At 56.2% G+C, this 26,371-nt stretch overlaps 1 protein-coding gene across 1 annotated transcript in view; it reads left to right on the top strand.

The window, feature by feature from the left end:
- PLXNA4 (plexin A4) overlaps nucleotides 1-26,371 on the top strand; it is a 416,899-nt gene that overhangs the window by 388,332 nt on the left and 2,196 nt on the right. Inside the window, exons 25-30 of the mRNA XM_045062995.1 lie at nucleotides 1,393-1,552; nucleotides 12,300-12,403; nucleotides 12,935-13,034; nucleotides 14,329-14,519; nucleotides 15,465-15,634; nucleotides 19,264-19,476. Of these exons, the coding sequence (XP_044918930.1) occupies nucleotides 1,393-1,552; nucleotides 12,300-12,403; nucleotides 12,935-13,034; nucleotides 14,329-14,519; nucleotides 15,465-15,634; nucleotides 19,264-19,476 (938 nt within the window). The remainder of the gene's footprint in view (nucleotides 1-1,392; nucleotides 1,553-12,299; nucleotides 12,404-12,934; nucleotides 13,035-14,328; nucleotides 14,520-15,464; nucleotides 15,635-19,263; nucleotides 19,477-26,371) is intronic.

Below are 26,371 nucleotides of genomic sequence, written 5' to 3'. Positions count from 1 at the left end.
GGGAAAAAAAAAAAACAACCCCCCCCCACCACCAACAACCACCACCACCACCAACCACCACCAGTCTGCTCAGAAACTAACCAAGGAGCTTAAGAGTAGGAGCAGGGAAGGCACTTCCGGGTGAAGCTGTGGTTTGGCCAGTGGCCAGGAAACCCTGTCCCTCCGGATGGCTACTGGCTACTGCTTCTTCTCTGGATGCCCCGAAGCATCCTATAGGGTTCTCCTAGGCCACCATGAACCCCTGAGGCAAGTAGAAATGTCAGAAGGGCACACGCAGGGGCAGCCTCTGTCTTAGGGTCCTTCGCGGGGAGGATGCCTAGAAAAAGCTGCGCTGCTGCCTGGGGGAGGCTGAGCCCAGGGCGGCACGAAGTGGCAGGCTGTGCTTGGCACAGATGGGGCAGCGAGGGGCCAGGAAGGCTGTAGAAGGACCAGCCGGGAGAGGGCACTCAGAAGGGACCCGTGGTCCAGAGTTCCTTCCACCATTGTTTCCAGTTTAGGACATTTTGAGGGTGAGAGTTTGGTTTTACAGATTTAGGAGGTTTTTTTTTTTCCCTGCTTAATGGAAGAATCATGTTCCCCTGTGAGCTCACAGCACTCTGGCTGCTAATGAAAGGCAGGCGTCCAGGGGCCAGGGTTCTGATTGCCCCCACGTGGAGTGGGGGTAGGGGGGGGAAGCTGGCTTTGCAGCTGCAGGCCTACGGGGGCGGGGGGAGGTGCAGGGAGAGATCAGGGAGGAAGGCGAGGAGGGCTCAGGCAGCAGAGCAGAGAGGGTGTGGGAGCCTTGTGCCCCACCGTGGTCCCCGCAGCATCCCACACTGTCCCATCCATGTAGACGGAGCCCTCCCTGAGAACAGCAAGGGAAGAGAAGCCTTGGGAAACAGCCCAGAACTTTTTCAAGGAAAAAAAAATATGTCACTTGGTGCTTTAAGCAGAGCCTTCATTTTTCTGACTAGCTCCAAAAAGAGACACGGAGGCCCTGAGCCAGGGCGGCCTCCTCTCCGAACAGGAGGTTCCAGGCCCAGAGTCAGGAAGGCATCTCCAGTGGCCTGAACCGGCACCTTTTTATTTTTAAAGAACACACGAAGCTTCTTATAGATTCTCCAACCTCCCATCGGCCCAGAACCCTCACAAAAATCGAAGCTTACAAAATCTCTTGAGCAAGGAACCAGATTCACGTTCCCATGTGCATGTGGGGGCGGGCGGAGGGAGTGATAGGGAGGAAGGGCCCAGAGGTGGGCACAGGTCTGGGCATGCTGCAGAGAAGGCGCCATGTATGCACGTGGTGTGCACGTGAGAGAGAGAGTGCGTGTTGGCCACGGTGTCCAGAAGGTGCCTGGGACTCCGCTCCCCCTGCTGCCCTCCCCCACACGCCTCTGCCTCCCCTTCCTCCAGGTCCTGAGCTGTGTCAACCCAGACAGTGCCAACAGCCCCGAGGTCCCCGTGAAGATCCTCAATTGCGACACCATTACTCAGGTCAAGGAGAAAATTCTGGACGCCATCTTTAAGAATGTGCCCTGCTCGCACCGGCCCAAGGCTGCAGACATGGACCTGGGTGAGTAGGCTGCCCAGCCAGGGGTGCCCTAGGACTGAGCACTAGGCAGAGAGGGGGCTACGTCTGCCGGCAGCACCACCGCCCCGGGGGGATTTGGAGTAGCCACGCGGCGTCCTCTCCGTTGTGAAGGGGATTCAGGCTGCATCTGTGTGGTCCAAAGTCCCGCCACCACCATTGTTAGCCCCCGGGCTCTTCCCTTCTCCTCTGTGCTGTGCCTGTCCTTTTTGCTGACTACCGAGGCAGGAGGGATCTGGGTCAGTGATGGAGGATGGAGAAAAAGAAGAGAGAAATGAGGGATGACAGCCTGCTGGGGAGCAGGGCGACATTTTATTGGAATGTGCCGTGAATAGATCGCGTAGCCTATATAAACAAGGGCACGCCGCTTAGGGCCAGCTGTACTTGGATCTGGGGAAGTTTGGCCTGAGTGTTTAGTGAGACGTTGTCCTGGGGAAATCCTGGTGGGGAGTTCCGAGCTGCAGAGGGGCCGGGGCTGAAGAGAGGCAGCGTGGCATGGTGGTTCGGCGTGGCACCTGGATTGGAGTCCTGACACCGTGAAGTCCCAGCTGTGTGACTTTGGTCCAGGTACTTACCCTTTCTGTGCCTTCGGTTCTCTACCACTCTGACAGTGATAATCCTAGTGTGCACCTCCCTGTAAGAAGGAAATGAGATGAGGCGTGGAAAAACCTCTCGATGCGGTGCCTGGTCTGTAGCGCACACTCAGTTAGCCTTGGCCGCTGTCATTACGGCTTGGGAGAGGAACGCTGGGGAGGAGATGGCCTGTGTCTGTTTGTTGATCCGGGGCACGGAGAGAAAGGTACTGATGTGTATGTGCTTGTGTCTGGAGCTTTGTGGCAAAGGAGGGCTAGGAGGATGTCCAGGGGCCCCTAACCCATCCCTCTGGCCTCTAAGCTGCCCTCAGCTAAGCTGTCCAAGACAGAGGGTGGCTACCCTGTTTTCTAACATCCAGAGGGAATCTTCAGCCCTCTTGCTGCGCCACCCACTTCCCCCCAAATTCTCATGCCTGAAGACTCAGGATCGGGGAGTTCTGCTAACCCACCTCAACACTTTGTGCTTCCTTTAACCCCATCCTCTGGCTCGGCCCCCCATGGGCTGTGTTCGGCGCCAGGCCCAGGGCTCGGACGCTCAGGGAGAGAGACTGGGTGAGCACGTGCTCCCCTTTACCTGGGAGGCAGCCCTGCGCCTGCTGCTTCAGGGAAAGGGAGGAGGCCTATGCGAGAGCCCGAGAGCTGGCGGTGGTGGTGTGTGGGCGAGCATGTCCCCCTGCCCGCGACGCAGAGCTCTGGGCCCTATGGAGGAAGCGAAGGCTTGTGTGCGGTCACTCTGCTGCCAGGGAGATCCCACAGACTGACGGGGGAGCCTCCTATTACAGAAGAGCGGGCGGGGACCCGGCTTCCAGGAAGCAAGGCTCCCGTATTCCCCCCGCCAAACAGTGAAGGGGGTTGTTCCATAACGGGTGTCCTGGGGAGAGCTGAGTTCCCGCCGGTGGCCAGGGAGCTCCCACTGGTCCTTGTTTCTCCGTGTGGGACCCACATCCGTCCGCGTGCCCGCTCGGCTTCTCGGTGTCCTTATCTGCTCAGTGGGCAGGGGGACAAACCGGCACGGTGGGGCCCGGAGGAGCCACTAGAAAAGCCTTCATGCTGGAAGGTGAGTTTGGAAAGACGGTGCTGGAACACAGGACAAGCTCCTGGGTGCAGGAGCCTATAAGATTGTTGTTTCTTGCCCGGGAATGGGGTGACTCGCCTGAGGGAGAGCGGCATGTGGCCTCATAAGCCTCCCCGGAAGCACGGAGATGGAGTTTTCGCACAGGGATGCCTTCTCTTCCTGACCAGAAAAGGGCAGTTGGGTGGTAAAGAACATTTCCTCCCGGGGTGGCCTGGCTGTGAGGCTGCCCGCTCTGGAGCTCCAGCTGCTCTGGCCAGGGAGAGGCCCCCTGCCTCCCGGCAAGGTAGCATGTCCCGTGACCCACTGGCCACCACAGCTGCCCACAATTCAGGTCCCAAGAGACCACAGGGCACCTGTCCCAGCAGAGGGAGGACCCAGGGACTATCCTGGAGGGACGAGCCTCCAGCCACAGGGACAGATAAGTGGGGAGCCTACTGGGGAGGGAGCGCTATGCAGAACTCCTTATAAAGGCCTCTCGTGGTGGGTCCTCTTCGAAGGAATGTCCGTCCTTGTTCTATTAGATCCAAGTCTTGGAGCTGCCCGGAAAGCTCCCGCCTTCTTTCTACCAAAGCCAGATTTCGTAACAAGGAAACAGGGCCTCCTCTGAGACCCAAATGCTTTTTCCACATGATTCAACTCCGCCTCGTGGCCCCCAAGGGGAGAGAGAGGCCAGGCAAGTTTTTCCCATCATGTAGGTGATAGTGCTTTAAAAGCCTAAAAGCAATTTACAAATGTAAGGTGTGATTATTATAAAAAATTAAGCTATGCTGAAGGGACAGAACACGAAGCCCACCGGCCCAGAAAGGACTCGGCCGCATGCCTGGGCCAGAGGCAAGATAGCCAGGCATCCTGCTCTCATTCCCCACTCCCCTAGCTGGGGGCACTGGCCACACGCCTTCCCCCTCCTGATGCTGGCCCCTGGTAAGGTGAGGACACTTGTCCCACAACAGCTCAGAAGGGAGCAAAGATATTTTAAGCCACCTCAGTAACGGTCCTAAGTACATCCAGCCCCAAACACCTCCTTCTGCCTTTCATCACCACCGTGGCCCCGGCCCGGCCTGGCCCCTCATTCCAGACACTTCTACCCATTGTGCCTCGGACTGCAGTCCTCTCCCCTCCCTAGCTCAGCTCCGTCCACCCTTCCACCAGACTTTCACGGGCATTAAGCAACCACGATGGGGAAGGTGTTAGGGTTCTCTAGAGACACAACCAGTAGAACGTGCACGGGATTTAAGGAATTGCTCACGTGATTCCAGAGTTGTAGTCCGTTTGGGCTGCTGTAGCGCGATACCGTGGACTGCACAGAAATTTTCCTCACCGTTCCAGTCTGGGAAGTCTAAGATCAAGGTGCCGGCAGGTTCGGTGTCCGGTGAAGACTGTTTCCTGGTTCACAGGTGGTGCCTTCTTCCTGAGTCCTCATCTGGCAGAAGGAACAAGGGAGCTTTCTGGGGTCCCTCCTGTAGCCGCTAATTCCATTGAGGAGGGCTCCCCACTCATGTCCTTTGATCTCACAAAGACCCCACCTCCAAATCCCATCATGTTGGGGGTTAGGGTTTCAACATAAGAATTCTGGTGGGACACATTCCATCTCTGGCAAGGGGGCCGGCCAAGTTCAAAACCTCCAAGGTAGGCTGGCAGGCTGGAGACCCAGGAAGGAGCCCGTGTTGCAGGTCAAGTCCGAAGACTTCTGCAGGCTGAATTCCCTCTGGCTCAGGGGAGGTCAGTCTTCTCTCCTCTTCAGGCCTTCAACTCACTAGATGAAGCCCACCTACATTATGGAGGGCAATTCACTTTCCGATCAAAGTGTTCATCTCATCTAAAAACAACCCCACAGAAACATCCGGAACAATGTCTGAGCACATAACTGGATGCCTAACTCCAGTCAACCTGACACATCAAATGAACCCGCACAGGAGCCCAAGTGAGGGACACTAGGTCTGCTCTCCTTCCAGTCTGTTGGAATCTAGGGAAGGAGAGGCACCACCGGGCACGCTTTGGGGGCAGTGCCAGGTCAGGGAGAACCTTGGGAGCTCTCAGAGCACAGTGGCCATGGTTCCCCACTCTTTTATACACGAGGCTGTCCTCACCCCGTTTATGTCGCTTTCTACCTGCCGGTTTGGGGTCTGATCTGAGTAACCCCTGCAGCACTAAACTCTTTAACCTATATATCGTAGAGCCTGCCTCGGCGCAAGCTCTTCGCCAGGCACGGGGGTGCCAGTGTGAGCTCGACGAGCTCCTCATCTCTTTGCACAGCCCCAGAAGGCAGGACACCCCTCCCTCTGAGCCAGGGCACTCAGCAAAGTGGGCATCACTGATGCTGGTCTGCTCCACTGCACAGGAGAATCGGCCACTCAGAGAGGCACAGCGCATGGGCCCCGGTCACACAGCAGGAAGGCGGAGAGAACACCCATGTCCTCCCTGTACAGTCTCCCCATGGGCCATGACCTTCCGAGATTCCTCTGGTTTAAGGCAAATGCTCTCTTTGTAGCCCCAGAACTCCACTACCCCCCCATCTTGCCGTTCAGGGTTCAAGTCATGCTGAATGGATATATATATATATATATATATATATATATATTTTCCCCCCCCGCAAACAAGTAATTTCTGCATGCAGTAAAAAGATACATTATCTTCCAAGGGAAATATAAAGAGTTCACAGCCGCTGTCTCCCCAGTTTGCATTTTCCGCTGCACCTGATGGGAAGGACAGATAAAGATAATGGGATTTTTTTTTTTTTTCTTTCTTCTTTCACCTCCCTCACTCCCCGGAAGGTGGACGTGTAACAAATTGGATTGTGAATGTGTCTGTCCTTTGTGCTCGGACTCTGGAGCAGGGCACAGGGCTGCCAGGCAGGAGCTGGGAGAGAGAGATCAGAGCTAGCCACTCCCTCTTGGTGCTGTGCCCCGGGTTCCCAGGGTCACCTTTCCCCTCCGCGGTGCCCACCACCTGCCTTCTTCACTCTTCTTTGACACTGCACAGCAGAGCCCAGCTGGAGGGACCCCAGAGCCTCTGTGTCCCATACTCAAGAATATCCATTAAGCTTTAGCTCATCTCCTTAATCGAGGAGCAGAACCCAGTCGTCTTTTGCCTGCAGCACCCACAGACTTTCCCTCCAAAGCAGTAACTAGCCAGAGCCGCACACTTTCTGGTTTCTGGAGGCTTTGAACCTCGAGCGCAGGCGGCACAGTCCCACCTGGGAATATCTTCCTGGAGCATCACATTTCATAGTTCGGTTATTTCCTATTTTACAACTTGCTCTCACAATAACTAAAATACTATTTTTTTTTAACAAAACATATTTGGACAGTACCCCCTTCCACCCCCAGGTCAATCTTCCAATCTTGCTGGCAGTGACACTCTGACCCTGTCACGCCTTCCTCCTCATTCTGCTCCGATGCATGCTCCCCACGCTGCCGAGTAATTGGCTGTTGAGGGTCCCGGGGCTTCCTGCTGGGGTTCTCCTTGGGGCTCACCTGTCAACAGGTGTCCAGCAGCCCTCAAGTCTCCTCCTCCAGCCCTCTGCTCAGGATCCTGTCTTGGGGGAGTTGAGCAGGCGCTGGGCGGGGTTGACATCTGCCCCCGGTGACAGCCTGCCTGTGGCTCCCCGGTTGGGGCAAGGCGGCCTGGGGCAAAGTACAGGCATCTGGACGGTCTCCTGTGGATCAGGAGGGCTGGCTCCGCCAGGACCACTCAGGCTGGTGAGCCTGTCCCTCCTCCCTTGCCTGTCCAGGTCAGTGCTTCCCAAAGCTTCTGTGACAGGTCTGAGGACAAGGGCTGTTAGAGAGAATGGAAGGAGGGAGCGGTGGTTGCAAATTTTGAGTCCCCACCTTAAGGTAAAATGAAGTGCACCCGTGAATATGTGTGCGCATACATCTGTGAGTGTGTGGCTGTGCGTGTGCATGTGTGCATACGTGTGCCCGTGCTCTCGCCACAGCCCCACGCCACAAGGGCCCGAGCTCTTGCAGGCTTGTATCCCAGGGAGAGCTGCTTCTCAGCATAGTGCCAGCGGGGTCGTAGGGGACCTTCCAGGAGCCAGGCCAGGGATGTGCTTGGGGCCCGGGCCTCCTCCTAGGGCTGTCCTGCAGATGAAGGCCCCCCTCCTCTATGCTCTGGCTTCTAGCTCGTCCCTCAGCCACCTTCTTGAAACTTGTGGGACATGCCGTGGTGTTCCCGTCTCTTCTTCCCAGAGAATTTCCAAGCAGTGTGTAGCCTACCTCCCGAACACCCCCTATGTCTACCCCCCAGCCCCCAGTGCCTTGGCCAAAGGCAGCCATCTCAACCCCCATGTCCCTCAAGAACTCCCTCCTTCTCAGCCACCCCGTCTCCCTGGCCCGCAGCTCACTGCCAGATGCCTTAGCCTGGCTTGCCAGATCTTTCTCAACCAACTTCTGACCTGCAGGTCCTGTCCAGCCTCTCCTTTCCGCTGCCTCCCACTCTGATGCACACTCACGGATCCACGTACATGGTGCCTCTGGACCCCCGAAGCATCACACCTGCCCACCTTGTCCCTCCACCCCCAGCCCCACGGCCATCCCTGCACCACTCCCCACGGACATTGCTCATTCTCCCCTGCACGCAGCCCTGATCCTGGGCCCGTGATTCTGCATGCTCCCTCCCAGCCCTCCAGCGAGGGATCCCTTCAAGAGCTAGGTTGTAGGTACCATGGGCTGCTGGCCCAGGGCTTGGCGCACGGTGGGTGCTGGGCAGACAGTGCTGGAATGCGTGAGTGCGTCACGAGGCTCTGGGATTTTCCACCCAGGGACCACCCAGATGTCCTGGCCCAGCACGTGCCTTGTCTCGGGATTCTCTGGGGCCATCCCTGAGCTCAGTGTCCCCCATCATTTGGTGCCTGGAGGTAGTTTCCAATCTCTCTCTGTGGCCCCAAAGGCAGGCAAAGCTGTCTGGAGGCTGAGCTTTCACCTAGAGGACACTGGCTGTCACATCACCCCTCAGCTGCTCTAGTGGGGTCACCTCACACATATATAGCAAGGTGTCGACACAGAAGAGGGATATTTTTAGTGCTGTTTTTATAGGCAAGACAGAAGGAGCCTGTCTGGTGAAGGGGTTGCTGAACGTGGGATTGGGAAGCTGGGTTCTATTGATTTTCATTACTGTCATTAAAAGTAAGCGTATGTTGAATATGCAACAGCACACAGAGTGCAAAATGAGATATGCCCTTGCTCAGGGGCCTCCTGGGCTGACCGAACAGCCGTACACACTGCCAAGGGGACCAGGCCACTGTCCTTCAGATCTGAAGGTGGCAGGTCTGCCTGACCTTGATCCAGTCCAACCTGCTCTCGGGTTCCTCCTGTCCAGCAGGGTCGAGATTTCCAGAAGCCAGAGATGCCCTGTGAAGGATGGATGGCTCCCAAGACAGGGAGAAGTCAGACACTTTGGGCCTTGACCTTGTCCCTTCTGGGTCCTGGCATGGCTCAGCAGAACTCCCAGGCTCATGCCCCTGGCAAGCCAAGGTCATGAAGCAGAGCCAGAGCATTCCAGAAAGCTGAGCCCATGTCCACTATTTTGATTTTCCTGAGACATGCCATGATGGGTCTGTGGAGAACAGAGCCCATAGCTGGTCCGGTTGAGGGGTTTCAGGAAAGGAAGGAAAGTGTAACTCAGAAGCAGAAGTGTATTCAGGCCAGCAGGTCACACTGAGGACCTGGCAGAGAGAGTGAGTTTCGGGGGTGAGTCACCGTGTTAGCCCATTCCAATTATCCAGTGCCAGGAACCCCGTGCCTTCCTGCGACATTGTGCACGCTCCCCCCGGGGTCCGCTCAGCAAACACCCCATGGCCTTGCCTTCTCCCTGCAGGGCCCAAGGCTGGGGCTGCCAACAGCTGCTGGCCCTTCTCATATTTCAGGAAGAAGAGCAAACCCAATGTTTCTGTATGAGGCAATGAGAGTACCAGGCTCCAGAATCCTAAAAGCAGGGGGCTAAGAATTCTCCTCCTTGACCCCAGCTCACTATCTCCATCTTGGTACCTGGGGGAATATTCCTGACTTGTGGGGATTGCAGCTCAGGGCTCCAGGCCTGCCAGCTCACACCCTCCCCCACATCCTGACCCTTGGCTGACCCAGGTGCCATGCTGCTGGGCCCTGAGCCGTGTCCATGTTCGGGGAACACCTAGAGCACTGGGGGGGGGGAGTTCTGTTTCTCTGTGTCACTGTCTCCAGGTGACCTCATCCAGTGTCCTGCCCAGAGAAGGAGCCCAGTGAGTGCCCCGGGGAACAGAACTCAGCTGGCTATCAGAAGGAGCAGTGGCCTGGGGGTGGGGACCTCTGCATCTGCCTTCTCAACCTGTTTCTTTTATTTCCTGGTCATGAAATTGGAAGGATGAGTGATGATAATTTGAGACAATTTTCCTTCTGGCACTGGCTGTGCCTGGTCGTGTGTCTGAGGAGTTCAGATCATTGGCCCAGGTTACTAATAGATTAAGTTCACTGCTCACCTCTGCCTGCTACTCTCTGACTGCACACTGTGAGAACCAACATACAAGCAGAAAATTCTCTTATACTGCTTGGAAAATAGGCCACCATCACTCACTCACTCACTCTTCTCCTTCCTTCCTTCACTTATTCATTATTCCTTTAATACTCATCAAGTACTTGCTGTGTCCCTGGTGCCGGACCAACACTGCAGCAGGCGTCTAGCAACATTGAATTTTTGCACTCCCAAGGACAAGCCATCATTCCTTGACTGCCCTGGGGGAAGCATGGTCATATTCTGCCCTATTTTTTTTTCAGTTGGGGACAGAGAAACAGACTGATTTTTACTTGCTTACATAATTAGTAGACATGACTCAGAACTAAGGCTGCTGAGTACAGCCACACAGGCTACGCACTGCACAGTTTCAGGGGAGTTGTACAACAGGGAAGTCTGACACCAGGCTCCAAAATCAGTCACCAGCTGTCACTTCTCAGTCCATCAGGCTATGTGGCTTGCTCTGATCCCACTGAGAGGTGCTACAACTCCCACAGCAAGCGGTGCTGGTGTGGCTGGTAAACCAGAAAGCTGGTCTGCAACTAGTCCTGACAAAAAGTCTACAGCCACTTCAGTGGAGGAGACTTTCTTTTCCCTTGGGCCCAGCCAATGGGCGTAACATCCAGAGCTCTTGCCCTGCTTTTCCTCCAGCCCCCACGTGGGGAGTGGTGCCCCCACGCTTTCTCTGTACTACCCCCACCACACAGTCTCTGACTTTCTGGCTCTGATGCTATTCACCCAACAAGCGGGAGGGACCCAAGAGGCTTCGCCTTTTAGGGTCAGCTGTGGGACCGGGCCACAACATGCCGCTGCCGTATTCCTTGGCCCCAGGATGGCCTTTACCCGGAGTCGGCTTGTACCAGAGACCAGCTGCCGACCAGCGGCCAGACAGACCACGTCTTTTGTCCCACCGCTCACAAACACCTATATCCCTACATACCTACAGAAAGTGAAAACAAAAGCAAAAAGCACAATAAACCCAACACTGCCACCTTGGTGCCGCAGTGAAGCCTCGTGCCTTTAATGTCCTACCCTACCTGCCCCGAGGCCCTAATCAGTGCGATTGATTCCAGCCAGGCGGTCCTGCAGGGCTGAATGACTGGCAGCCCCCATGGGCTGAGAGAGGCCCCTTCGCTGCAGGGAACACGCACAGTATCTGTGTGTTTTTGTTCTTGGGACGGACCGACATTGCAGGAAGCTTTAAACCAGACAGAGGCAAGCCGGGGACCTGGAGCCGGGACTGGGGGGCTGGGAGCCACTCTGCTGCTCCTCAGGGCAGGCAGCTCCCTTCCTGGGCCCGGTTCCCATCAGCAGCACTGGCACTACCGAGGGACGAGGCAGGGAGGCATCGGGGCCCTCCGTGCTACCGAGGTGGCCCATCTCGGGCCCACCGCTCAGCCTTATGGGGGCGGGGGGACTAGCATGGGTGGGGGCAGATTCAGAATCGAGTCATTACAGACCATAGGAACAGACACGGTGGGGTGAGGCAAGGATGTGGGCTGACTCGGGCCAGCACCCCGCTGCGCTCTGTGAATCCCGGGGCTCCTGCACGGTTCAGAAGTACTGGAGTCTGCGCGGATTGCCTGGAAGCCGGATTCGGGGCTTGCTGGCTGCGATGCCTGTGAATACATTTGAATTTAAAAGGCTGTTTTTCTTCGCTGGTGTGTGTATGTGAGCATATGTGCGTGTGTGGGTGTGCACGTGCCTCTGCACTGGAGGCCTGGCGTGTGCCTGGCATGCACCTGGGGCCCCATGTGTGCACGTGTGAAGACTGGAGAGTGCAGGTCTTCATCTCCGTGTGGTACCCAGTACCCGGGACCACGGGCGGGGGGGGGCAGGGGTGACGGCAGTGGGGTTGATGAGAAACAGTCTGCTGCTTCCTTTGTGGGATCCAGCAGACAGCCTTTGCCCTGTGGGCATCTGGGTCTTTGAGCAGACCATCTGGCTAGAACTGTATACCTACAGCATCAAATAATTGGGCATTGGCTAGATAGCAAGATGCCGCCGTCCACCTCAACTCTGTGGGGCTAGAGCTGATCCTGGGCGTGAGAACAGGTTTTGCGGACCTCTCCACACATGGTCACCCAGCCTCCCTGCCAAGGGTGACCAACCTGCCAGCTTTCAGGTGCAGGGTGTGCCCCCAGAACTAGACCAGAGTGCACAGAGCCTCACCCTGCAGGCTTGATCTCATTTGCTCCAAGACCTTGCAACCAAGCCTGCGAGCCTGTGGTGCTGATCATGCCGCCTTATGTTTGCGTAGCGCTTTCTTAAGTGCTTTGACCTGCCCTCTCCCCTCAGCCAGTACTTACTAAGCATCTACTCGTGATGTGGCCACTCACGGGGACAGATGGTGTTGTCCCGCTTGTGTCCCATAGTCTGCTGGGATGAGGACCAGAGCTGGGACTCAGCGCCCCTCTGCACTGAGAGCCTGTCCCCGCTCCTCAGGGAGCCTCTGCTAGCACCTGTCTGTCCTTGGATGCACGCTCCAGATGGCAGAGGGCAGCTACCTGCACGGAGGCCCTCAGGACCCCTGCAAGAGGGGCCCCAGGGCCTCCCTGAAATGCAGCTGTTCTCCCTGCAGAGTGGCGACAAGGAAGCGGGGCGAGGATGATCCTGCAGGATGAAGACATCACCACCAAAATTGAGAATGACTGGAAGAGACTAAACACCCTGGCCCACTACCAGGTGGGGGGACCATGCTGGAGGGGAGGGGCTCGCTAGCCCTCTAAGTCTCGGACCTTCAATAACAGGCTCCCCCAGAGGCTGGACACCAAGCTGCCTGTCCACCTCTCGGCCAGCCCTTCTGATCCCTTAGTGACCCAGGGAAACTTGATGTCCCCCAGCCAGGAAACCCTGACCTCTCTGGAGACAGGATCTCAACATGCGTGCTTCCAGCCCGATGTGGGCAAGTCCTCGAGAAAAGGCCCTTTCTTGGATGTTCCCTGGGGCTTGAGGCCGGGCACCCTACCAGGGAAGCATCGGGAAGGAGGGTGCTGGTGAGCTCTTGCCAGAGCTGCTCCAAGAGGGACCTGTGGCATAGGTCACTACTCAGTGTTCAGGTCTGTCGTGGCATCAAAGCCAAGCCAACAGCCTCCAAAGTCCCCCGGTCCTCCGTGAGCACTGACTGCCCTGAAGCCCAAGTGAATTCTGATTGTCCTTATTTCCTGAGGTGGCAGAGTCTCTGTGCCCAGGCTCTTAGAAGCCTTCTTCCTGCAGGTGCCAGACGGTTCTGTGGTGGCTTTAGTGTCCAAACAGGTGACAGCCTACAATGCAGTGAACAACTCCACCGTCTCCAGGACCTCGGCGAGTAAATACGGTGAGTTCTCTGAATCATCCTGGGGCAGAGAGGATGCCCGAGCCTGCCGTGGCAATGGTCACAACAGCGATGCCCGAGCCTGCCGTGGCGATGGTCACAACAGCGATGCCCGAGCCTGCCGTGGCAATGGTCACAACAGCGATGCCCGAGCCTGCCGTGGCGATGGTCACAACAGCGATGCCCGAGCCTGCCGTGGTGATGGTCACAACAGCAGCACGGCTGAAAGGCTTCGGAGACCTGGATGGGAGGCGGGCAAGCTCACCATCACTGGGGGGAGCCTGAACGGGGAGGAATCTCCCCATTCTAGAACTCTGATGCAGGAACGGGACCTTCATCCTTGAAAACAGGAAGAAAATCTAACCTTCACGAGCACCTTACAGTCTACACGGTGCTTTCACTTTTATGATATTCATTATTGCACGTCATGTTCATAACAATCAGTGAATTAAATAATTATTATTTCCCCTTATTATGCAGATCAGCAAATTATAACTCAGACACCCAGAAGCTAAGCAACATGTAAAGGTCACACTGTTAGGAGGCAGTTGAGGGAAGGTGCAGACCCAGGTCTGTGGCTCTGCAGCGGGTGGGGGAGAGGGTGCTGGAAGCGGGTTGGGAGCCCCCAGTGCAGCCCCATTCTGCCTCCACCTGTGTGCTCTGGGCCCAGCTGCCTGACCACTGTAAGGCCTGCTCTGCCCAGCACGATGGGGAATGAAAAAGTTACTGACTTCATGGGATCAGGGTGAAAAATAAGAAGACCCAGCAGCGCCTACACACAGTAGGACCTTCCACTTTCCTGCTCCACCCCTGCCCCACCACACCCACGCGTCGGTAAGCCCTTGGGAAGGAGTGGCCCCGGTCAGACACAGGATGCCGGGAGGCAGGTGACCGGCGATTACTCAGTTGATCAACAGTCACGAGGGGAATAGGCTGCCCGCTCTTAAAGTTCCTCCTTAACTGGCCACATGGAACACATCCTGAGACGTCTCCTCAGAGCTCTCACAAGGAACAGTGTAACAACAGACAGGCTTCTTTTCTTAGAAATTGAGTAATTAAGGGCTGGGGAAATGCAAGTATAGGAGCATGAGGAATCCCTGTGGGTGAGGTATCCCTGGAGGGCTTCCTGGAGGTGGCAGGGAAAGCATCCCAGTTCTAGGGAATGGTTGCTTGTGAGGCACCAGGCCCTTGCAGGAAGGATCACACAGCCCTGGCCACGGCTGCAAGGGGGGTTGGGGGGGATGCGTACTGCGGGTGACAGGACAGCCTCACACGCGCGGGGTCACTGCATTGGCAGAAAACATGATGCGGCACACGGGCAGCCCCGACAGCCTCCGCTCACGCACACCCATGATCACCCCCGACTTGGAGAGCGGAGTGAAGATGTGGCATCTGGTGAAAAACCACGAGCACGGGGACCAGAAGGAGGGTGACCGGGGGAGCAAGATGGTGTCCGAGATCTATCTGACACGTCTCCTGGCCACAAAGGTAGGGGACTTCACACACATGGGGAAGGGGGGAGGAATCTCATCACTGCACAGAAGGGTCAGAGCTGGCAGGTAGGTAGCAAACGCTAGCTCGGACCCCTCTGTTACCCACTCCGCCCCAGGACTCTGCCAGCACAGAACCTCAGAACCCTCCTCAACCATGCTGATGACTAGACTTAAGGAGGTCTTCTTCTGCCAACAATATGGTTTGCTATAATGCCCTCCAGTGCCCCAGCAGACCCTACCCAGGCATCACTGCTGGGATGCAGGCTAAAGCTTCATGTCCATCTTCTCTGTGCCAGTTCTCAGATATAGAGACACTAGTCACATTTGTCCATGCTCTTTGACCATGCCCCACGAGAGAATGACTCCTTCTCATGGGTGTCATATACCACCCCTAGGGAGGAACATGAGGCTTCATTGGTGACTTTCCAGGCTGTATTTCCAGTCTCGCTTCTGGGGACACGGTGTGCCTATGGTTAGCCTTTCAGTCGTGCAGCTGGCCTCCGCCCTGCTCTGGGCAAAGCCAAGAGAGTGTGTGTCCCTAGCCAGTGAGGAATGCGTCAACCAGACCGGCAGACCGCGTTTGTTTGCCGTGACCCAGTGAGTCGTTCATTAGCTTGCGTGAAAGGGGCTACAGTACCACCACTGAAGGGCATTAACCCCACCCGCATTTAACCCATCCGCGTTGACGGATGAAGGTCTCCTTAGGTCCAATCACCAGCTTTCTGTCTGTTTTGCACGTGCAGGGGAGAGTGCAAGCTGTCCGAGACAGAGGAAGCCGGTGGGGGTATAACGCGCGAGCTCACCGTATTTCCCCCCAGGCGGGCCAGGCTGCGCGCCCTCCTCCCTTTCCCTCCCGCCCGTCCGCTGGGCGGATCTCACAACCCAGCCCCACAGCTCTCTGGGCAGAGCTGTGCCTGAACCCCTTCCCCTCCACGCGCAGGGCACCCTGCAGAAGTTCGTGGACGACCTCTTCGAGACCATCTTCAGCACGGCACACCGGGGCTCCGCCCTGCCCCTGGCCATCAAGTACATGTTCGACTTCCTGGACGAGCAAGCGGACAAGCATGGCATTCATGACCCCCATGTCCGCCACACCTGGAAGAGCAACTGGTGAGTGCGGCCGTGGCCCCCCTGGCCCCCTCAGAGCGGGCTCCGAGCCTCCCCACCCTCTCCTGTCTCAGCCCTCACCTCTGCTCTCACCTCTCCCGACACTGAACGCACTGACCCTATCGGGCCCGGCCCCCGGCCTCAGTGGGTGACGGACAGGCAGGGAGCTGGTTGGACAGGGAGGCCAGTGCAATGGGAGAAGATCCGTGAGGGAAACCGACCCTAAAAGGCAGCACCTAACAGTGACTGTCATGCAGTCATCTAGGTGAACAAAAGGTATTTCTGTTCGATTCGAGAAGCCAAACTCCCCGTAGGGAAGAGACCTTCCTGTCTGTGCTCTGGCCATCTCGGAGACAGCGAGACAGCTGGGTTCTCTGAGTTCTGACACTCTAGGGGTCTCCACTGTGGTCCGTGTCTCTGTAACCCATACGCCCCTCTCCCTTCGCACTGCATGCTCTGGGTTTCCCTCTGCAGCTACAAGGTTAGACATGAGTATTCAGCACTTGGCGTGGAACCTTGAACAAAGCCGTGGCTCAGTAAATCTTGATGACGAGGCCAGGCCAAGGTGGTCTCTACTTGAGGGCTCTACCTCGGGCAAGGCTGGCTTATATCTAGTCCCATCCGTTCCAGAATCGCCTCCCTGCAGCTTTTTAAACAGCCCCGTCCCAGGTCGTCGTTCTCCAGAACATTCTTCCAAGACAGCCCAACCAGCAGCTCCGGACTGCTGGGAGGGGCCCGGCACCGGGGGCACAACCAGGCATGCCGACAGCCAGCCCGTGGCCCCAGACCAGACAGATGACAGGAGAAGTCAGAAGTGGCTCTACAGCCTTGTTTCATGTCATCTGCTCTGGCTTCTCATCTCTCTCACCTGAAGATTAGTGCTGTCTCTGCCGAAATTGGAAAAGCCGGCAGGCAAGAACAGAAGTTTGGACCGCGCACTAAGGAGTTGGGTTTACTCCCACATTAATTTCGGGTGAGAGAGGATCTTCCACTGTAGAGTTCTTGCAACCTTTTCGAAACAGACTCTGAGAATCTGGATTCCTCATTCAGTGCGGGAGCGCGCAGCGGAGCCTCTTCCCTGTGGAAGGGCCTGCCAGGCCTGGTGTGTCTCCGTGCCTGCCTCTGGCTCAGACCGCATTGAATTCTGCCCATCCTTCGACCCTGACTCTTCTGAGCTGTTCCGAGGGCCGTGTCGCTGGCCTTCCCAATCTGCTTCCCTCTGGCAGGGAGCCTGCCTTACTGACCCCTCATCTGAATGTCAGCAGCCTTCAGGACACATGACGTGCTCCGCCCCGCCTGGCTCTTGGTCCTCCCGGCTGGGCAGAGGCAGCATTTCCCAAACACCCCTATCCACCCTCCTAGGGCAGTGCAAGCAGACCTCCCTGAGAGGGTGTGTAAGCCATTTGGTTTCAGCCCATACCTCCTGCTGGGTAAGGCCTCCTCCAAGGCTGCCATAATGCCTTTGGCGTGGGGCCGGCCTTCCCTTCACACCGGCTCTCCCCAGTACCCTGCTGTCCTCACCAGGACCTCCAGGCCAGGACCAGAGCCAGCAGCAGGCTCTGGTTCTTGCTCCAAAGGACGTACGCCCCCGACCCTGCTCACTTCCCTGGGCGAGAAGCAGTTCCTCCGGGAACTGGGACATCCGCATGCGGACTTAGAGTTCCTTGTCCCCAGGTGAAAAACAATGACTTCTTTTTTCCCAGCCAAAGTTGTAACTCACCTTTTCCCCCTCTGCCCCCCTTCCTCGACAATCCCCCTACCTTTTCTCTTTGAAATAAACCTCCTGCTCATTTAGCCTGAGTGGCTGCAATCAACCAGAGATTAGTGCCACCACTAATGTTAATAATATGCTAATATTTCATTAGGCAGGAGCCTCGGTGTGGTGCCCTGGCTTCCCTGTTTGATTTGCCTGTCAGCACCGCCGGCTGAAGCAAGGAGAATGTTGGGAGAAACAACAGCGTGTTGGACAGAGACAGCCCCGTGTCCCTCTTCTGAGTGGGACCTCCAGAAACAGGAAGGTGTGGGGAGGTGTCACAGCCCTTGATCCAGAGCTCTGACCCTAGCTGTCGTGGTCTCCCCAGGCACCTACCAGGACCTTGTCCTTCACTGTGTGTCGCCATTTTCTGTGCTATCTCTTTATTTCCTATTCCCTATTTCCCAGGCTGAGACGAGCGCCACTTAACGCGGTTAGAGCTCAGCACTGCCTGCTGGAGCCCCGCACCACACACTTTGTGGGAAGGGAATATTTGTTGATTGATGCGCAGTCTTGAATAGGCGGTCTTTGTGTCTCTTAGCATTTGTCATGGCCGCTGGAAGAGATGATAGATAGAAACATCGTGCTCGCCATATTGAGGAAAGTACTTCAAAGAGTTTAAGTTCTAAGAGCCAAACCAAACACACAGGAGCACTGTAACTCCTCCCAGCAGTGAGGACAGCAGCCAAAACACTAAAACCCGGGGCAAAAGGCAGGTGGTGAGCAGGTAGGGGCAGAGGGAAGGAAAGAGGCAAGCCTTTGCTCGGTGCCACCCTGCTTCCTAACCTGCATCTTGGGGGGCTGCATGGAAGCCCCGGAACAGGAGAGGCAGCAGAGGGCGGCCGAAGGCAGCAGGTGGGCGGCCTGTCCCGATGCCCTGGGACCCGTTCTGGCAACACGGACAGTGACTTGCTGTTACCAGGTCACACTGCGTGGTTTTTCCCCTCTTTGTCTTGCTTCAGCTGATTCCTCTCCAGGCTTCCTCCAGCTCAGGAACACCTGTGCTTCTCTAAAATTTAGACTATCGAGTGTCTTTCCCTCTGCAAAGACTTTCTGGATGCTTCTCTCTAAATAGACTGGATGACACGTCCCTATGTCCCACATCAGACCCTGTGTGTCCCTGGGTTCTAGCACTGACAGTTCTCAGAGCACTTGATGACATGTCTGATGCCCTCGAACCCACCAGAGTGCAGGCGTCTTGGGGGCAGAGGGATGTGCCTTAGTCACACTGTATCTCCAGGTGCCAGCCTAGCTCTGGGTATGCAGTAGGTGCTAAGTACAAGAAAGAGGGCGGGGGGAGGAGCGACACGAGGGAACGGCTGAAGGGCTGTGAATGTGGGTTTCTGTGAATGCCGGCTCCGAGAGGAGGAATCAGTTAGCTACACTTAAAGAGCCCAGCCCAGGGCCTGTACCATGTGGGATCAAGCTGATACTCTCAGGAAGGGAGAACCAGTGTGCCTTCTTCCAAGTCATACAGTGGACAGCGGAGATTAAGACATGAAGCCTATATTCCAGGTTATTCTTTACAGTCTGCCACCTGGAGAGGCCTTGTATCCAGCATAGGGGGCGGACAGTAGACTAGAGTCAGAAACTCCATCCTGGCCACCTCTGAGCCCCCAGCCCTGGGCTACCAGGGAAGCCTACAGGGCCACAGGGCAGGCCAGGCACCAAGCCCTCTCCGGGGCCGTCAGCATTCTAGCTGTGGGCAGATTATTCAGCCTTGCTGATCCTCGGCTTCCTGTCAGGTAAGTCAGAAGCACAGGCTTTGCTTAAGAACGGTGGGTTTCCAGCCTTTTCTCTTTTTCCGGAGAACTCTCCGGGCTACCCCACAGCCCCCCGCCTTAGGTTCTCTGACCATCTGCCTCTTCCCTCTGCACAGCCTGCCCCTGCGGTTTTGGGTCAACATGATCAAGAACCCGCAGTTCGTGTTCGACATCCATAAGAACAGCATCACGGACGCCTGCCTCTCCGTGGTGGCCCAGACCTTCATGGACTCCTGCTCTACGTCTGAGCACCGGCTGGGCAAGGACTCCCCCTCCAACAAGCTGCTCTATGCCAAGGACATCCCCAGCTACAAGAACTGGGTAGAGAGGTGAGTGCTGGGCCCGGGAGCCACGGTAGGGCCCCTTGCTGCAGCAAAACTACTGCCCTTGATGCGGGGTTCCGTCCCCTCCAGAATGGGCTGGCGCTTACAGACGGGTCACTCACAACGCCTGATCCTGTGGTTGTGATGCCCACACCCCCACGGGCCCAGTGGTACTGTCCGCTGAACAAGACCTCAGGGATCCTGGCCAGAGGTTGCCACTGGGCTCTGCTTCCCTGCATGGAAGGCCCCAGATCTTGTGTGGCTGAAATGCCTTCAGGCCCAGGAAGGAAATACAGCTCCTGCTCTAATCCCCACCTGAACAAAACAAAACCAATCAACCTTCGAGGGACTAAATGACATCTGGCACAGAAATTCTGGAGTCTTCTACCCATCTGCCCCTGTCCATCCGGCAAGTCTCCCTATGTCCGGCAGGGATGTCATTGTCACTCTGACACTTCTCACCGCCCCAGACCTTGACTCCACCAAGATGAGCTCTTGATGTGCTTTCTCAGCCTTGTAGCCCTGATCTGATCATTGTCTCATGCAATGTCCTGTGACTTGAGAGCCCGTCTTGGGGAGCTGGGGAGCCCATCTTCATACACAGTGAACTCCTGGTAAAGAACATCAATGGTTTGTCTGGGCCAATCGGCACCACATACCAAGCACCTGAGCTAGGCAACCAGCCAAAGCTTTATTTATTCATGCCAGTAACTCTGGGATATAAGAGGACAAGATTATAACCTCATTTTCTGCCCATGAGAGTGAAGAAATACACGTTCAGAATAACTAAGTAATCAGCCCAAGATGACTTCATTGGCCAAAATGAGAGTTGACTCCCACACTCAGCTGACTCCCACATCATTTTTCTGCTATTTATGATACTTCTTGGGTAACCTATACGGTGCCCCTGTGTGAATTAGGGAAAGTCCTCTTTCCTGCTGGAGGATGTAACCCCAGGACAGGGTGCATGGTTTGTTGAGTGATGGTCTGCTTGTCAGCCCAAGCACCTTTGTGCAGTGAACAACCTGTACAACTCCACATGGTAGTCCTGATTTTAAAATCCCGTTCTCTTTTTACCATGTGGCTTAAAAATAAAAAATCTGGAGCAAAGCTCAGATTTGGTGCCTTTCTTAAGAGTAAAGGATACCAGAAATTATTCTGGACTTAGTTACTGGAGACAAAATGAACAGTATCATTTCACTCATGGCAAAGAGACTATCTCCATCTTCATACTTGAAAACTGCCTTCTCTTGTAAGGAGGGAATAACTGAAAGGGCGTGGAGTCCCGGCCACCTCAGTAACCTAGCTCTGCTAAAAGGGACTGCGTTTTGTTCTTCCTCCCTACCTTGTTCTTTGAGCCCCTCCCCACCCCTCCCTGCTGAGGCGTGTGGTGGGCATCCCTGCCGGCCAACAGAGAGGGAGCCCTCTTGTCCTTGTTTCAGATTATGTGTGAGCCTCAAGGAGAGGCTCTCACCTCCCTCACGTAGATAGGTGGTGGCTCATTCTTCTGACAGTAGAGCTGCGGGAAACAAGCCGTGGTTCCCGGCTCTTCAGCAAAGAGAGAGAGGAAAAAGGCAGCATCTGGGCTAGAGGACCTGGGCACTGGTGTGACAGCACCGCTCTGGGACCTCAGGCAGGGAGCAAGGAAGCAGGGATGTGGGGGGCTGAGGGCGGTGCCAAGACATCTGCAGAGAGGGCTCCCCCCCAGGACACAGTTCGCGAGTCAGGGGTGAGAAGGACGCATGCGCAGGGCTAATGGCCTTCCTGCTGCTCGGTGCTAAATGAAATCCGTGCCATGCAGCTGCTACAGGTCAGGAGGAACCCTTGTCCATGGGGTTATTTTTAGGAGTGGCTCGATGGTTTCCATTTCTTATCCCGCTAGTTTCTTAGCAACCAGTGGCACTCTCGGAACAGTCATCTTTCACTAGCTTGAGATCCCACCCAAACCCTGCTCCTCTCGTTCCGGGATGAGTTACAGAGACAGAGAGATTAGGAGACAGTGTGAATAGGTCTGGAGATCAAGTCTAGAATGCTTACCCATTTGATGATGGATGGACTGATTTCACGGTCACTGCCCGAGGAGCCTGGCATCCGAACTCGTCTTCTTGCTGGAAGGTGAAGCCTAGATGCACAGAACTCACTCGTGGTCCACAGGGAGCCCGGTCCCTGCCTTCCCCAGCCTAGCCAGGGCACTGGCAGCCTGCAGTCCAGAAGAATGATGGTAGAACCCAACGCCTTGGGGCCAGGGCTCCCCCACTTGTGACGTCACTGCCTGAGCCTGCAGAAAGCCCACCTAGGACTCAGGCTGAGTGACCCGCTGCGATAGATGGCATCCAACACACATTTGAGGAGGGCCTTCTCTCCCATCCCAGCTAAGAAGCAGGGTTTACCCCGGCTGGTCTTCTCTACAGAGCAGGTAGGAAGCATGTGGATTCCGGAGGCTTCACTGACTCTGTTGGTTGAACAGCCTAGATCATTCTATCACACCTATGCCAGCTTGTAGCTCCTACAACTTCTTCATCTGCCTATCCTCCCCCAATTCCGTCATTCCATCCCATTCTTCCCCCCCATCCCTGTCTCCAAACACCTGGCAGTGCTAATGGTCCGTGGCCCCACTGGAGACCCCCAGTCTCTGCTGTGTCCATCAGAGTGCTCAGGGTTTTGCTTATGGTCATCTCTAGAGAAGGGAAGAAGGATCTCTTGGTTCAATCAACCACTACACTCATCTTAGCAGAACTCACCGGTGTTGTCGCCATGAACAGTGTGTCCTGAGCAGTCGTAGCTTCTGTTTCTATAGCAAGATCAGTAAAATGATGTTAGGTGGTGATTTCCTCTTGTTTTAAGTTGGAAGAGCGTCAAGGTCACTCCTCTCGCAGCATTAGCCGCTCTCACCTGCGCTCAAGTGCAGGTGCACCCGGGTAGGAATGAGTGGAGTGGCACCTCTGCTGGCCCGCTTGGAACTGGACAGGGGTGTGCCACACGTTTGGATATCATCTATCATGTATCACAGCATGAGAAAGGTTAAGAATCTTGAATATTTAAAAATGCCCCCTAAGGAAGCCATCCATTCAAAATATAAAACTGTGACAGCTCGCCCTGGGAGCAATAGTGGAGGTGAAGTATAGACATTTCATTAACTTATTCATCAATCCGTGGGTCAAACATTTACGGTCTCCATCAGGAGTGTATGGGACCCTCAGGATACATTACATTTGATCCTTCCCTTGTGGCTCTCGTGGTCAAGGAAGACACGTGGGTCTCCACGGTGGTCTCCCCGTGGACAGGTGCTCCACAACCCCGTGAGCTGCAGTCGGGAGGCTCCAGGAGTGAGAGCCTGGTTCCACTGGGCCCGGAGAGGTCACGGAATGGTTCTCAGAGGAAGAGACTTTGGTGTAGGGCCTTGTAAGCCAAGCATCTGTACATCAGAACATCAGGCTCTAAGCATTTTTCATGTCTACGCCTTCATCCTTGAGGCCTTTGAAGGGATGACAAAACTCTTCTAAGAGTTCAGGGCATTGGAGACCACTTCTGCGATCACTAGAGCCATTATAACGGCAGAGATGAGACACCCTCCATCACACACTGGGCCCATCCCCCAGAAGCCCACAAACCTAGACTGTTACAGACTGGTCGACAGCATAAAATTCAGCATTCTGGGACCTTGCCTTTATAGCAGCTCCCCAGGGACCCCATGGGTACTGGCATCCCATCCGGTAGGAGCAAAGTCATCAAGGAATGCTAGGGAGGGCCAGTGGCAGGACCCAGCCTCTTTAGCAGGCGTGGCCTTGGCCCGCCAGCTAGAGACGGGTCTTGAAGGACCTTCAGAGCACCAGTCCCTTCTGAAGGGGCTCACCTGCAGATAGAAATCTCATGGAAGGAAGTTCAAGTACAGAAGCCTGGGCTGACCTTTCCCTTCCTCACTGCACAGCCCACTGATAAAAACACTTGTGTGAAGTTCATTAATGGGGCATAATTGCATTCTTCACAATCAATAAGACTTCTCCATAGCGGAGACCAGCGCAAAGGCCAGCCCAGCGGGAATCGAGAAGGAAGCAATTGCCCATCAGCCAGGGGATCCAGAGTGAGGTCATTATCAGGCTCAAGGGGTGCTGGCAAGGCCGGGGTGGGGGGCACAGCCCTGAAGGGGAGTGAGGAGAGGTCAAAGCAGGTTCAGCATGCCCCACTGGGGGACCAGGCCCAGCTAGCCCCAGGCAGGGCCGGGGTCAAGAACCAGGCAGAGTGTCAGCCAGACCCCAAGTCCCACCTCATCCAGGAAATAGAGCTACCCTTGGCGACTTGGCTCAGTTGTTCCAAACTTGCCAAAGGTGAGGACATGTAGTTGATCTGTTCATGGCCTAGTGTGTGGCCACAGACGTGCCCAGGTCCAGTGGAGTGACCTCGGCACAGAGGCCACAGTGGAGAGCCTGGTCTGCTGATGCGAACACGACCTTGATGTTGGAATAAGGTAGAGCACGTCCAGGTGGGCCGCCACCAGTTTCTTCCGCTGGAAAGGTTGGAAGCCCTGCCTTCGCCCCACTCCACTCCCACCCCCTCCCTCTCTTTCTCACCCACGAACACACTTTCTAGATATTCTCTTTGGAGAAATGGCCTGGGCGTCTACCACACACAGAGACAAGCCATGTTGAACAGACAGGGGGCTGGGCACCTGCTAGTTCCATGGAGACAGCGCTCCCTAACCGGGGCTCTGGTGCACCGCAGGGACCATAAAGGCTGCAGTCGGAGCCTGGTCACTACATGCAAAAAGCCTGACAGGCCATCCGCATACCCGTGAGGGGTTTCACGAGCAGGTGATGGAAATGGCAGGTGTCTTTGCATCTGATGACAGTCCTGTCCTGTCGGTGAGGACCTGGGTTTTCATCCCGGTCAGTCTCTCTGACCACCCACAGGTGACAGAGTGTCACTGTCGGGAGAGAGCTACGGACCCAGGCGTTGTAGCATCGGGCCTGTTGTGGCGCTGGCGGTGGGGAAACCAGGGAGGTTACCAGGTCATGATTTCCACCAATGGGACCTGACCACGCAGCCCGATAAGCACATTTAGCTCGGCAGGCGTGGGATCCATGAGGAGACAACGGCACACATCTCTTTGGGAGGGGTGAGGTCGGGAGCCACCCATGCAAGCCCGGGTCTCCACTATAAAATGGAACACCGGCATTTACTGCGTTCCAGAAAGCGTGCCAATGAGTCGAGTCTCTCGCTGGAACATTTATCCCTGGAATGTCATTTAATACCCAGGACCCTGAGGAAGCTGAGGGTGTGGAGGGGTGGGCCGTGGGCCGGGAAGAGAGTGGGCTCTTGTCCGAAGGAGTGATGGAGCCACGATGCCACAGGACAGGAAACGGAGGGCTCTGAACATGAGGCCAGGGGGACGGACGGCCCCACCCCGAAGGAAGGATGTGAAGAATGAAGTCCGGGTGAGGCCGGGGGCAGGACGGCTTCATCGGAGCCCCCCCTGCTCCTCTGAGAAAGGCCATTTCATTAAGTTCCTGTCGCTGGGCCCAGACCTCCCGCCAAAATGCAATCAGCTCAACAAAGCAGTTGGCGAGTGTGTCTGTGTGGGGCTGGGTTTCTGAGGTCGAGGAGGGCCCCTCCAACCGGCCCCTTCCTCTGCCAGAGCGCAGGGATTTCATCTCCTTCCCTCTGCCTCCCTCAGAAGGTTTCTGGAACGACAGGTCCGCAGTCACAGCGAGGCTGCGGCTCTGGGCAGGGCGGCCATCACCGGCCTCAGCGGCCCAGAAACGCTCTGGCAGCAAATTGAGCTGTCATTCCACTGCAGGCCCTTGAGCGTGATGGCTGGAGTAACACACGAGTGACCCCTGTGTCGGCCTGTCACCCGACTCCTGGGCAGGGATCGGGGGAGGAAGGGGGACAGCACAGGACTTATGCATTCACGGTGGGTGCCCCGAGGGACCCAGGCTGGGAGTGACACAAGGCCAAGGGGCCAGGGGTGAGTCTCTGAGGATGCCCCTTCCCTCGCCTGATCAAGCCCTGGCTCCAGGCAACTCCAGAGGCCTGTCATAGGCACCTGCGCGTACACAGGGCCTCGCCTAAAACTCTGCGCCCCGGATGCCTCACTTGCCTCAGCCTAGCCCCTGTCCCCGGCGACCGTCCCAGGTTCTGTTCCCTCCTCTGTTCCAGGTTCTCAGGCTTGCTTTCCCCAGCTTGAAGCCCTAGGCATTCAGCGCAGGCTGAGCTGGAGTGACCAGGACTCCTGAGGTGCCCCCAATGCCCTGACGTCCCCCTGTTTTTGTGGGTTCCTGGCCCCTTTCACATGGCCCACAGCCAGCCAGCACATGGGGAGGGGGCCATGGGCATCTTTGGGGCACCGGGGCCCTTCCATTCCTCATTAGGAAACTGCGCAGCTCCCCTCTGGTGGAGGAGTTGGGGTTTGCTGCATAAAATGTCAAATTGCACAAATTAAAAATGTAAATGCTGGCATCTAATTAACCAGTTGACAGCGGTGCACAGCTGCAAGTGACAGTGACTGATTGCCTTCTGCAGGCCTCTCCCCAAGCAGCCCCAGCCCCGCCCTCCTCCCGGGTGACCCCAAGGGAGGGGAGGGCATTGAGGCAGAGCAACTGCGTGGAAGAGCCTTCGGGCCCTGTGGAGGGCAGCATTTGCGTCTGCGGGAGGAGCGGTCAGAAGGACAGAGACGGACCGGACGCTCTTCGGTAGCTGAGAACAAGGCCGACACAGGGGACAGCTCCTCCATATTCCTGCTCCCAGCCCCATTCATCCTCTGGCCACATCAGCGTCACGTCCCTTCCCTCTGTGCCCCCTGTACCCAGAGCTGCCGAGGGCTCTCCTGGGCCAGCCCCAGAAGTGCAGGTGGGAGAGAGCTCCCCGTGGTCCCCTGGGGACCATGCCACGCCAACACTGGCCC

The sequence above is a fragment of the Mustela putorius genome, unplaced genomic scaffold (assembly GCF_011764305.1).
Source record: "Mustela putorius furo isolate JIRA1106 unplaced genomic scaffold, ASM1176430v1.1 tig00003845_pilon_pilon_pilon, whole genome shotgun sequence".
Classification (NCBI taxonomy): Eukaryota; Metazoa; Chordata; class Mammalia; order Carnivora; family Mustelidae; genus Mustela; species Mustela putorius.
Note: the sequence above shows the minus strand (reverse complement) of the source record. Positions and strands in the feature narration are given on the sequence as shown.